Here is a 14,155-nt window from a genome sequence, read left to right as displayed (position 1 = left end):
TTCATCAAAATAATGTGTGTACCAGTTATGTTATAGAGCTTGTAAACGAATTAGTGTTTGTAAGTATGGTTTTGTTGTCAGTAACTGTGTATTCGTAAGTGGGGGTTCGATTGACAAGTTTGTTTTTGGGTAGAGAAATATACTTTTGATTGTTGACAAAGAAACTGAAAACTAATGGTATAAAATAGTTTATATATATATATATATATATATATATATATATATATGTTTATTAGAGTTGCTTACAAATTAAATTCTTATTTTAGCTCACATAATATTTTACTTTGTCATTAAGATTTTATGTTTACAGGATATATACACATGTATGATATTTACTTTCAAAATTAATTATATTATTTTTTCAATTAAAAGTAAATTTCTAGATACTAAATCTGAAATTTAAAGAATTTAATTCTTCATCACATTAAACAATGAATCCAGGATTGTTGAATAAATTGTCAAAGTATCATCAAATTACATTATGTCTATATACTCTATTAGATTGATGCAATTTATGTTTACAAAGAAATTTAAACATGGGTTTTATATATATATATATATATATATTTTTATTTAGATGTTTAATCAATTGAAAAATAAAATAAAAAATTTCATTCTAACCATATATTTAAATAAAATTTTAGCATTTATTAATTAATAATCTTAATCAATCGTAACATTATTTAATTATTTATATTTATAATCTTTGACACTTCCATCTTGCATTAGAAAATATATTCACAAGTTTTAATTTTATAATTTCTTAATGTGGGACAATGTGCACTGACTTGCTAAAACAATTTTTATTGATATAATCTTGTTATGCCAAGATTTAAAAAAACTTGTAATGAAGTTCATAAAATCATCTTTACATAATCTAATTAGAATTAGAAAAATGTGTAAAAATCCAACTTACTTTTGTTAAAAAGCTTTGCTTTGTTACTATTTTGCACAAGTTATTGCAAAAATGTATATTTTTATTAGTACTTGAAATAATATTTTCTTTACAAAAGTCATCAGTATTGTTGTTGTTGTTGTTGTTGTTTGTTTGTTTGTTTGTTTGTTTGTTTGTTTTTTTTTTTTCCTTTTTTTTTTTTTTTTTTACTTCTAAATTATATTTATTATATTATATATAAAACGAAATTTCCAATTACCAACTCTTGCCACCATCATTTTTTACATACATACACATACATGTAATTGTGAGTCTTAATAACTACAAAATTTTTGTCTCACTCTTGAAATAGAACATTAAAAAACTTCAGAGAACATCATCATTGACAAATCAATTAGGTCAAATCTAATGAAAAATCAAAGATTCAAACCAATCCATTTTTTAAACTGAAAAGAAATTCGTTCGCATATTCCTCATCAAACTGCCTTATACATCATAAAATGACACTAATAATCCAGGCCACGAGTAAGCCATCGATACGCACAATCCTCGAATGTCTATGTATCCTATTAAATGTAACCCTAAATCCAGCTCAGCTGCCTTGGCTGCTGACGTGTCCAAGACCTTCTTCCCACGGTGTGAACAGAGCTACTTTGAAGGCGGCTAAGGAGACCGGCGAGGAGGAGGAGCTCAAGCAATCCCAACGTCCAGAGAGCCGATCTCTCATTTTTGTGAGGGATCGCAAGCCATTTCGCGGCATGGATTGTGTTGTGTTTGCGTGCCGTAGAATTTGTTAGGTTGCAGAGGCAGCAATGGCGCCATTGATTCGTGGCTGCGGGAAGAAGGACGCCATGAGGAGACTGGCGCTGCAGAATCGCGTGACGTATCATGCTGTGTTGAATCGGTGGATTTCGTGCGTGGCGGAGCATGTTGGATGTGGAAATCAGACGGAAAATGTCTGGGGAAATAATGGAGCGTTCGCTGAGGAGGTTAAGGTGGCGTTACCGAGAGTTGGAACTACGTTGCAAAAGGGATTGAGGTTGGAGGGGGGGATAAGAGGCGGACGTGATCGAGGCGCGAGGGCGACGGCATTTTCGACCTCTGCGAAACCGCCGTCGTCGGTGGAGGATGATGTTAGTGAGAAGCACGAGGGGCAGAGTGTTGTCCCGTCGCGGCGAGTGTCGTGGACCCTGGGCCCCGGGCAGCAGCCGGTGCCCGTGGCAGCGTCTGATGGAGGAGAAGGTTACGAGGATATGTCTTCGAGCTTGTGGCCTGGCATGTATCACTCGCCTGTGACAGCCGCATTGTGGCAAGCTAGGGCGAGCATCAGGGAACGGGATGGGAAGCGTGGTGCAGGTTCTTCCCCCACGGAGCTGATACGGCGAACGCCATCTACGAGCCGGACGACTGTGTTGTATGGGTTAGCGAGTGATGCAATTTTGAGGGAGCAATACCGGAATCCTTGGAACGGGTGCCGCATTGGAAAGCTGCTCGAGGATTTGGATGCATTGGCGGGTACCATCGCTATGAAGGTATCGTACTGATATCGTATTTTGTTAAAGCGTTTGTCTGAATGTATTAGTCCTTACGGTTTTCGGTTTCAGATGTCGGTGGATTGTTCTATGGATTGCGACAGCCATCTGGTCTGTCGGGATCTCATACGCCATTGGAGCTTATGCAACTGTATTTGGCTATGTGCTGAGCAACCCAATCTGTGACTTAAGGTCTACTAATTTTTATGTGCGTGGAGATCCTATTATCTTATTCAATCATTTGGAAAGTGTCTTGAATGAATGAATGAATATATATATATATATATACTTAATGCCTTTTCGTTTTTTATTTGAAATACAAGAGGATTTTGAAAATTTGCGCATTCTAGTGGAAATTGCTAAAATAAAAATGCTTGTGAGCAGTCCTGAAATTTTACTCGAAAATAAGAGCAACTATACTGGCAGCATTGTTCAGATGACAATCACATGACTCAGCCGCTGCTTTTAGTAACTGCCTCCGTCGACAAAATCAGCACGAAGAAACCCCTCAGCGTAGAGATGGATCTTATGATGAGAGGTGTAGTTGCATGGGTTGGTCGATCTTCCATGGAGATTCGGATGGAGGTTATTCAACCAGTAGCAGGTATGTTTCATGGAGCAAGAACCTCATCGAACCTATTTTCATCCACCGATTGTGTAGCTTGGGAAGGTCAAATTGGCTTTACCGGTTCTGCAATATGGAATTGATTTTTGTATTGAACGAAATTTTTGACTGAAGCTAGATATTCAAAAATCATCTTTATTTCGACATCAAAAAAGAAAAAGAAAAAGTATAGATAAATAGATATATAGATTTTCCTAGCTCACGTGCTCATAATTGACAGAGAAGCCTGAGAAGGAGAATATTGCCTTGGTTGCGAACTTCACGTTTGTGGCACGGGATTCTGAAACTAAGAAGTCAGCTCCTGTGAACCAGCTGGTTCCAGAGACAGAAGCGGAAATGAGCTTGTTCGCAGAAGGGGAGTCTAGAAATGAGCATCGGAAACAGCGTCGGCAGCAAGGCAGTTTAGACGCGTCCAAAGAAGCAGTAAATCAGAAAAGGCTCAAAGATATACTAGCTGAGGTGGGCAGAAGGTGCCTTAATGTAGCTAGTCGTATCTGTGGCAAGATCGTGTGGAAGTTCATTATCACTAAATTTCTTTAAGAGTAACTGTCAGACAAAGCACGTGTGGTGATAATAGATTATGAGAGTTTAAATGTGGACTCAACGGAGTGCGTGATACTTAGGTATTAATGTCTTCAAGGGTTCGATCCGCATTTTTGACAGGGCCGCATATTGTGCGACATGCCAGCGCTTGCAGACCGTGACACTGTGCTAATTCGCCAGACAAAGCTTGAGAATGCATTAATTTGTCAACCTCAGCAACGAAATATGCATGGACGGATCTTTGGGGGCTTCCTCATGCGACGTGCCTACGAGCTAGCTTTTGCTACATGCTATGTGTTCGCTGGGGCACGTCCTATTTTTCGTGAGGTTGATCATGTAGACTTTCGAAAACCGGTGCGTGAAGACAATCATCACTCTGCATATCTGTGTTCACATTTTTAGCCATATTATTTATCCAACTTCGTACGTTACAGCACTTCCTGTGGTGTAAGATTTTGCTGAGTTTGGCATGATTGTGTAACCCCATCGCAACCCTCTGTAGTCATCGATTCACCTCAAGAGGAGGTCTGTTGTACAGGTGGATGTTGGAAACCTGCTTCGATTCAAGGCATGCGTTCTTTACACGGAAGTAGACAGAGTGGATCGGCCTCTCATACATGTTGAAGTTGTTGCCAATGTCACTCAACCTGAAGCAAGAACCAGTGAGGTATGTTGCACAAAAAATCTTCCGGTCATTATTTTGATTGTTTCGATAACTTCTTTGGGTGGATCAATTCATTAGTAGTCTGAGTACGAGGAATGATTAGTGTTTCAGCAGTATCAACTTCATCTGCAATTTACTAACCTTATCTCTTGCCACAAGTTTATTATGCGTAAACTGGTTTATCAAACTGTCGTCGTGTACTCCTTATCGCATGCATCACTCGCTGGAATACAGCTCTCAGAAGCGAAAGTTCACCAGTGAACGACTGAAAATCCGTTCACTGTGACAGGTCTCCAACACTTTTTACTTCACCTTTTCAGTCGACTCTGAGATTTCAAAAACTGGAATCATGCCAGTGCGGCGTGTACTTCCAGAGACTGAAGAGGAGGCACGAGGTTATCTTGCACGATATGATGCCGATCACGTGGTCACACATACTGCGCCCTCTCCCTGACTTGTTATGTATTTAAATCAAGAAGCTTTGAGAGTTCTGCTTTGTGAAATTGAAAGTAAAGGCCCGTCCAGCTCAGAGGTTTCTTATGCCTGAATATCATCTCTTGCAGCGAAGGCCTTCCCTCCATGTGTATCTTATGTCAACCTCACTCTCCGCATTAATCACGATAGACAGCGGGAGGGATTTCAGGTGCATATTGACAATTGTGCGCATGCACAATTGTAGCGTACAAAATTAAAGATTTCTGGCATATTTAGAACCACACAGATAGGAAGACATATCTTTCATCCATGTATACTGTTGGGCCCAAGTACTGGTGCAGGCTTCCATCTCTAAAGACATGGAACAAGACCATTAGAGTGAGATGATCTTGTGCGTTTTGAGGGTTTATAAAATGCAATTTTGCATTTGAAAGGTGGATTGTCTGTTAGTTGCAAAAAAAAAAAGAAAAAAAAAGAAAAGAAGTTGATAGATGGTAACAATGAAGGAATGGAGAGTAGTAGGGCCAATAATCATTTGAGAATTTTAAAATCCTTGAAGAGTTTAGATTCTGAAATGGATCTTGTAGGTTCTTTAGATGGATTATTTACCATTGATCTTAAGACAAAGTTGACATAAGGGGTGGCAATGTGTTTGGGAGGAACTTACTTTTAACTTACTCATTTATGACAAAATCATTGGAAACGACTTGACAAAAGAGTTTTTATGATAGTCAGTGAACTTAATTGTACATCGAGCATTTAATGTACAGTAAGGCCTTATAAGTATCAAAGCCAAATTTATTGATCTATAACACACATCATATTTTATGAAACATAATACAACTTATTTGCCAAGAACATTAATTCTGGGGCTATGTCATTTCACAAACAATGAGTGCTTTCATACAATGCTAATTAATTTGCTAAAACAATTGTTATTATGATAATAACAACAATAAGAGGACTATTGTTTTTTGGAGCATGGTAGCTTAAGTTTAATCCAAATATAATCTTTATCCAAATCTAATTTTTGTATGTAAAACAAAGATCATCTACAACTAAAGTTCATTCACAATTTCATCTACCAAGGTTATTTGACTACAAATTTCATATTTGTTTGTAATCAAAGATGTACAATGGAAAGAAGTTGAAGTGTCTTTCTTTTAGAAAAAACTCAAGATTTAGTGTCAAGATCCCAAGTCTTGCTTAGCACCTTTTTAACTTAAGATCAAAGGTATTAAACAAAGCTTATTAAGAGATAGCCCAAAATTAAAATAACGCACAATGTCATTTGTCACATATCAATAGTAGAATTGATACCAAGTTTCCATATATTTTAATTGAGGTGAAATGTGTATTATGTAGATAATCCTACAATAATTTTGTATAATATTTATTCTACAAGGTGGCATATGGATTGTTTAAGTCCACTATTATAAGATTTTTTTTTATAGTAATTGGTCATGTCAAACTTTTCAAGAATAATGAACATTCAAAATATATGTGATGGTTTTTATTTGGATTATTTTTTGTGCCTCATGAAGTGGATATTAGAGATTTGTCAATATAAAAGAAACTTGAATATAAAGAAAGGAAGTAAATAAAGATGGTATTATTATATTTTATCTTTAGTTGAGATTTAAGTATTTAAATTCTTCCAATGCATCTTCCTTATTATGATGACAATGTGTTTTATGTATTTAGTCATTACATGTTGATATTGCAATTGTACATTATATTCTAACTATATAGTATGAATGTGTGTAGCTAAGACATGCTAATCAAGTCAGATAGTGTATGAAGTGGTTGTGGCTTATTATTAGAAGCAACTTGATGTAATAGTAGTATGGTTATTACTACAATTTACTTAGTGTAGAATATATGTGACTATTGCTAATTTTTATCAACCATGCAAATAGTATGGCAATGCACATGGCACAGGAAAATATATATATATATATATATATATATATATATTTTTATTAGTTATGAGATCATCAATTATCATCTGACTATGCAATGTGGCATTTGAATAATGTATTTGTGCATAACATGCCTAATATTTTAGAAGTAGACTAAAAATTGGATATTGTTTGGTATTTTTAGTTGGAATTTGCAATAGATATTTGATTATTGTTGATTTGCAATATATTGTTGATTATTCTTATATACATTAATATTATTTCTTTGATTCATATTCTTAGATATTTTATTAATTAGTTTATATTATACTTATTTTTATTAGTAATGATCTTTTATCTTGGTATTAACTTTTTCAACTTTCTTGTAGTAGGTACTAACTCACTATAGAAGAAAGAGTCTTTTAGTTTATAAAACTCTTTCCAAAATCTTTTTCTATAATATATAATGTCTTTCTAACTTCTCTTTGCAACAAGATTTAGGCTTAGTAGTAGAGATGGAGGGTAGATAGGGACACTTTCTTAGCAACAAAAGATCCATTACATACTATATCTAATAAATTATCTAGTGACTTCCTTGTAATAATAGTGTAACAAGATGCAAAAATATGGAATTTAATTTATTTTTTCTATTTGATATTAATTATAATTTCTTTCACAATGATATTGTAATAAGTAACAAATCAATTGTATTATAACTCACAAAATTAGTAGGTCTGCTGAAACTCGTTTGATTATTATGAAACCAAATAATCTAATTTGTAATAAGTATTTGATTATATAAAAGATTTTTTTTAAAATCAATATGTTGTATTGAAAGAATCTACTATAATTTTTATTCTCCCAAACCAATTTTTATGCAAGTATATACACTTATGTATTGTGTCTAATAGACATTGCCTTTTAAACATTGAAGAAGAAATAGGTTATAATGCACATGTATAATAGGTTTTAAAACAATTATTGAGCAAAACTTGTTACAAGGTAAATGTGCTCTGGCACAATATATATTTGAAAACAATTCCTTCACTACAATTTAGTACAGTAAAACGTAAAAAAGTTAAACCAAGAAGCTATCTAGTCTCAAAGTTTTTACACTATTGAACAAAAGGCACCAAGTGTATTAGGGGTTAACTAGTAGCTTCGTTATTTCGTTACTGCAACTCACCGACAGGAGCCTCATTTAACCACAAGAAGTGGATAAAATCATACAGCTTCACACTCACGCTCACCTGCAAAGCATCGAACACAACCAGCACTCAGAAAACTTCTCAAATTAACTTTTTGAAGCATAAATATAAACAAGGCTCATAATTCTACACTTGGATCTTACAATTGAGCAACATACTCAGGCTAACTGAATGCCACAGAACCTGAACATGCGATGTTACAATCACGAAGATGGAGCACATTTTAAAGTAACTCTTTCCCAAATCCTAGTAATCAGCTTTGCCCACATTCATGCCAATACAGGGTCTTGGAATATTTAAGAAAAGCAACTTGCTTTCACATAACGTGAAAAAAATACAAAAGGACAACATAAAGCAGGAAATAACCTTATAAGGGGTAGGATTAAGTGATCGCATGTGGTCTGTGCGCATTGCATCTAGTTGTTGCGAACAACGTTTTCTAAGCTCTACCAAGGAAGGTAAGCGCTCTCTTTTCCCTGAATAAAACAATGAACAAGTCCAGCACATTGTTAGTCTGAATGTAATAGTAGAGAAAGGTCTAACTATTATAATACCAGATTCAAAAACCAAACCTGTATAGTTGTCTGAGAATCTGACCACTGTCTACTGCACAATTGGAAGATGTTATCCATGTGCGCCATTACATTATTATAATGACATGAGTGGATGAAAATCTTAAGTAATGATCGCACAACAGATAGTTAATGACCCGTGAATGTCAAGAATCTCATGGAAATTGAAGACAAGATTCTGTAGCGTGGGAGAATCCAACTTACCACGTAAGCCATTCCAGTAGCACTTATAGAGAGGCTCAACACGAGTAGGCACAACGTATGCTCGCTTTGATTCACTGAAAGGATGGCGGCACAAAATCCGCTCACCAGGCTGCATAGGTTCAGTGCAGTAAGTTTTATCTTCCATAGCCATGGGTTTCAACTGATCAAAATCAGCACCATAAATGACCTAGCACAAATAATAACTACAAATCTTTGGTTAAAAGTAGAACATGGCACCTTGGGATTAGGTTCACTTTCTCCAATAAGGAGATCCACCAAAGCAACTCCTTCTTTTCCATACAACCTAAACGGTTGTTTCTTGCATGGAATCGTCACCTGCCACAACTCACGTTATTCAAGAGCTGGGTTCCCAACGCAAATCACCTGGGTTAAAATTATTCAAAAAAATGCAATAGTCTCAAGTCATGGTTTCACACCTTGGTTAAATCTTCCGAAAGTTTCATCCTTGGTTGTCCTCTGATTTCAACCAGCTTGTATACACAACCAAGTGCTGGTTGTGAGAAGCACGTAACTAAATGTGTGCCAATCCCGAACGCATCAATTTCATGAGTCTACTGGCCCATCATCAAAATAGTTAACATAATTTGTCATGGTTAGAACGAGTGAGGAATGCACCTACTGTTTGTGGTCATCAATGTTTCTAAAACTTTCAAAGACATTGATGGAAGTCCAAACAGACGACTCAAGCTCTAAAAAGAGACAAGCTCCAAGAGGATCCTACAACACAATGCATTTAGTACAGCATATTAATTGCACAATTGGCACCTCAAAAACAACTTAAAAGTTTGATGAGGACCTGTTTGTTCAAAGCATCTAAAGTTCCCTCGTTGATGTCACTACTAGCTACAATGACTAGTTTCCCAAATCCAGAGACATTGAACTCTTCCTCAATAATCCGAAAAATACGCCGTGTCTCAATAGAAAAATACGATAAATCACCAGAGTCCAGCCTGATCCCAAGAGCTTTGTATCTGCATGTACACAGAACTCATATCCAACGATTAAAAAACCTGAGTGTTGCAACTAAAACAGTGTTCTACAAGAATGTTATTGAAAGTAATTTAAGTTATTTATGAGCTTTATAAGCTCCATTCTATAAGAAAAGGAGTCAATCTGAGACCTGAAATATGACATCCCTACCCGAGGTCATGAAGTGCAAGAGCTACGGCACAAAAATTGGGAACACCGCTCCTTATTACCTGTGATAACACAGCAAACATCAAATTCCGGGAGTTATTTCCACTGGGGAGCAACCAAATTTATATTATTAGAATTTTTTTCACATACAAACTGACATTGTTCACATCACGAACAGAATGTAAGCAAAAAGTGGTTCAAATGCTACAGAACTTGGAACACAGGTTGTATCAAATAGTGAATTGTGCGTAAGGAACACCGTTAAGGTACATACATCGTACGTGTCGACAAGAGCTTGAAACGCTGTAGGGAACGCCAGGGCATACGAAGTGAAAGCTGCTAACTCGCTGTGATTGGTCTCAAGAAAAAATTCTCTTAGTCTAGACGATTCCTGGATCACACAACACGTGACAGCAAATTTACGGTGAAAACACGCAATAGCATATGCACTAAGTTTTCAAGCACAAAAGCGTACATTCAACTACAATTATTCCATGGTAGGAAAGAAAATCAATTGGAGGTAAGTAACTAAATGAGACTCAAGTAATCGAATTAACAGATGTTCTCTTGGCCCCTTTTAACAGCCTAAGTTTTCTATGATGGAAAATGTATAAGTTACCTGCATGCGGCTAAGCCACAATTGTGTCAAACGAACAAAGTCCTCACATTTGCTCCCGCCCTTAGCATATTCAAGGGACCTCTCTGTAATTTCATCAAAACTCTGCAGAGCAGCAATAAACGGTCATTGATCATGTAAGCTACGTAGTACAAGACCAGATTTCTGAAAAATGCGTTTGCTTAATCAATGAAGATGGAGGTAATAAATGTATAATCAAATACTCGTGCGTTACCGTGAAAGAGCTAACAAATGCATGCGAGTGTGTTCCTCGAACTGGAATCCCAAACCTTCGTCCTGCATCAACATTACTACAAGGACCTCACACCATCAGGCGTATCCTCTAATACTCTAGAACTGAATAGCTACAAGACCTTACTAATTATGGTCAATAGAAAAAAATCAAAAAAAAATCAAAAAAAAATCAAAATACAGTGTCACTACCTTAAAAATTCAAATATAACACATTTAAAATGCTCTGTTCAACAAACAAAGAAACACCAAAAATTTCAGCACAAAAATTGTGAGAAAAATACAGTAATAGATATCAACGTAAATTCAAGTACATGTTCGGCAGAAACTACGGACATTGTGCTTCCCCCGAGGCAACATCTTAGAGGTATCGGTGTATAGGAAACGAGCATCTAAAATATTCAAGCGTTTCAGCATAGAATATGATTGGCCTTTACCTAGTGGCATCGAATCCTCCGAGGTAACAATACTTTGATGCACTGATGCCCCCATCTGGACCCTGCACAGAAACGCTACCGTTACAACTAATTGATCTATGTGCAGATTTTAGACAAGCTATGCTCATGTTTGCCAACTGTAATTTCCAGAAGTGCACTTGTAGGGCTAAAATACACTTACCTGTGCTCGTCTCAACCCAAACTCTAGCAGCGTTTTGTCCTTTCCAGCAACACGACGATGCCTGGCGGCATTGGTGGCTACTAATGAGGCATAGTTGACCAGTGTCAAAAATGTGGTTTCTAGCAATTGTGCTATCTGCAACCACATGATCATACAGTATAAGCATCACACTGGCCCAACAGAATAAAAAAAATGGATTACAGGTGTTGTACCCCAATTATACTCCAATAAACAACACCATCCAAATATAAAATTCTAAGAACTCTGATGATAGCGAAATAACAGCAGCTGTAGATCCCTTCGTCACATGTCATGTAACAATCTATTCAAACCAGCCCACAACTCTCTCACGTAATATCAACGAACAAGATGCAAAACGACAGGATTCCAATTTACAAGGTAAAATTTGACATGAACAACAGAAACTAACCAGTAAGGGTCCTTCAACACGTATCAAGGGGACTCGCGGAAACACCACAGAGCCCTCTGGAATGGCATATATTTCGACTTCAGAGCAATCAACGCTTTTCAAGAACGTATAGAACTCGTCCTGCAAATTTCAAAAAAAAAGTATTTCATTGAAGCCGTAAAGATTTTAGATATATATATATATATATATATATAATGCATTACGTCATAAAGTTTGGGACAAGAATTGCCTTGGCTTCATTACATAGAAGATGACCTACAACACAATATATTGTTATTTTACCGATAATATACAAAATTAATTCGCCTATTTCAATTGAATATTATCCACATGTTTCTTAGGAATTGTAGTGAAATTGAGCATCGGAATTAGCCATGTCAGTATGTGCAGAATTATGACAAAAGTACTCCACTTTCACTGGACAACAGATCACCTTTATACCTATGCCAATCTTTCTTAACGACTTTTCACAAAACCATCATACTCTGGGACAGCATGAGTACAAGGGAGATACTAGTTGCCTATGCTAATAATATCTCTCAACCCTTCGATCTTAAATTTCTCCAGGTTTAGGCATTCTCTTAGACTCGGGATAGTGACCTGCCGAAGTAACAAAAAAATGTCTGGAATAGAGGGCACACCCAGTGACTTTCTATGAATGCAAGAAAGTTAGAGGTGGGTATTGAAGTCATTTAATTACGATAGTACTTGACGATACTAAAAATGAAAGTTCCCTTAGACGCTGTTCACGAACTGAAGGTCCGCTATTTAAGAAGTAAAAACCAGCAATCAGAAGCTTATACTGACCTCACATTTAGGAGGCATAATATCCTTGAGGTACTCGATGTCATCATCCGTAAACTTGAAATTAGCAGCAAACCGAATACATTCTTCAAGTCCAGCAAACACTGTATACTCTCCCCCGAATGGATTCTTCCGATGCAGCAAATCAAAACTGCGCGTTATAAGCACCAGGAGTTTGTTAAGTCAGCGATTTATAAACCACAGATTTATGTAATTTACGCACAAACCAATGTACAAACTTCTCGTTTTTCAGAATGGCCAATACTAGAAATTCAAATGATGCATCAACAACCGAGCTTATCTAAAGAGAATACGCATATCAATAGATACGACAAAGAGAAGACACATAACCGAGACGATTATCAAAAATAAAAAACTAAGATCAAAAATAAAAATGTGACAAATCAAGAATATGCAACTACTACGAATCCTGACAGCGAGAAGAATGTCTCCAACCGTGCTGCATGAGAAACGTTAAACCCGACAAGAGGCTGATAATCACAGAATCTTGTAACACCCTTACAGGATGCCCAAAAACTACTTGCATATTCACATGTCCATACGATGATTATTAGAATCCCTGGTTGGGCATGTGCAGGAGCAAACCACTTAAATTGCCTCCTCGTCAACCCCGATGTACCCGCTCTCCTCTACCGATGCAAATTCTCAACTGAGGAAGACATTCCACTAAGCTGAGACACACTGTCACAATCCTACTCGTCCAGAATTGAGGCTACACGAGCATTCCGAATTACAAGGCCACCAACAATTCGAGAATCTCGGCAAACAACTCTTCAAAGCACGGAAACGTACACTGCCCGATCTTTATGCTTTCCAGCTCTCCAGTACGCATACGCCATGGAAATTTGGTACATGTCTGTCAAGAGAGCGGACACCATAGGATTCGTAGGCGGACCCGGCACACTCTCAAATGCTTCATCTCCTTCATTTGATTTCGACTCCCCCTCCAAGTTTTCCAAGTCCATCTGCTTCAACTCCGTCTCCCGCATCTCCACCGATTTCGCCGCCATAATTTAACTTCACACTTCCCCTCTCTCTCTCTCTCCCTCTCTCTCGCTCTCACTCCCTTACTCAACCTCTCACGAACGACAAAATGATCAATGTACAACACTTACTCCAAATCCACACTCGTGCACGTCAACTTATAAACAATCACATAGAATAGTGCCAAATTGAATTGAACAACCCCCGCGACACGTTCCACCCTTAAGTCGCCATCAGGCAGCATCCCATGGAAAACTACGCCCATGAGCTTCACGCCGTGGCGACATGCTCGTAACAGAGACACTTAGTTACCAACTTGGTCGCCATGGTGGCCACGGATTCCAGGTTGGCTTCCGGTGGCAATGACGACCTGACGGAAAGTCTGCAGATCACCGTTGTTCACTCTGTCCCTAATCCCCGGTTACCCTTAATACCCTCATTCATGGCCCTCTAATCTGTAGCTATGCACTCGATACACTGAACCTCAACTCCGGATCTCGTTTCCCGATTTTTTCAACGGCGATACGAGGACTAGGAGTAAACTACCGTTGCTGTGGCCGCTGAGACAAAGCCCCCGCCTCGTTAGTGCGGATCGGTGCAGCAAAACTTGCCTTCGCAAAATCCGCAGGCCCTAAGAAAAATCGAGCCCTTCACGACTCTGTTCCCGATTTGGCTACCTCGGCGCAGCTGGCT

At 37.5% G+C, this 14,155-nt stretch overlaps 2 protein-coding genes across 3 annotated transcripts; one reads left to right on the top strand and one right to left on the bottom strand.

Moving 5' to 3' along the window:
* Positions 1–1,593: 1,593 nt before the first annotated feature.
* Positions 1,594–5,410, top strand: LOC112276313 (acyl-coenzyme A thioesterase 2, chloroplastic). Its single transcript, XM_024507498.3, has 6 exons — positions 1,594–2,427; positions 2,854–3,031; positions 3,273–3,511; positions 3,716–3,949; positions 4,134–4,262; positions 4,549–5,410. Exons 1-6 carry the CDS (start codon positions 1,708–1,710, stop codon positions 4,711–4,713), a joined length of 1,665 nt encoding a protein of 554 aa, XP_024363266.1. The 5' UTR covers positions 1,594–1,707; the 3' UTR covers positions 4,714–5,410.
* A 2,141-nt stretch (positions 5,411–7,551) lies between these two features.
* On the bottom strand, positions 7,552–14,100 carry LOC112277002 (nicotinate phosphoribosyltransferase 2). Of its 2 annotated transcripts, none has more exons than XM_024508916.3 (15): positions 13,271–14,100; positions 12,461–12,608; positions 11,654–11,773; positions 11,224–11,358; positions 11,043–11,104; positions 10,589–10,664; positions 10,357–10,458; positions 10,012–10,128; positions 9,741–9,799; positions 9,397–9,571; positions 9,017–9,151; positions 8,817–8,915; positions 8,580–8,688; positions 8,170–8,279; positions 7,552–7,845 (listed from the first exon to the last, which is right to left on the bottom strand). In XM_024508916.3, exons 1-15 carry the CDS (start codon positions 13,486–13,488, stop codon positions 7,768–7,770), a joined length of 1,743 nt encoding a protein of 580 aa, XP_024364684.1. In that variant the 5' UTR covers positions 13,489–14,100; the 3' UTR covers positions 7,552–7,767. The 2 variants fall into 2 exon arrangements, with proteins under 2 accessions (XP_024364684.1, XP_073387201.1); XM_073531100.2 differs by having other exon boundaries at positions 12,466–12,608; positions 13,271–14,082.
* Positions 14,101–14,155: the final 55 nt, after the last annotated feature.

Source organism: Physcomitrium patens, chromosome 24 (genome assembly GCF_059467195.1).
Source record: "Physcomitrium patens ecotype Gransden chromosome 24, ASM5946719v1, whole genome shotgun sequence".
Taxonomy (NCBI): domain Eukaryota; kingdom Viridiplantae; phylum Streptophyta; class Bryopsida; order Funariales; family Funariaceae; genus Physcomitrium; species Physcomitrium patens.
This window is presented reverse-complemented; position numbering and strand designations above follow the sequence as displayed.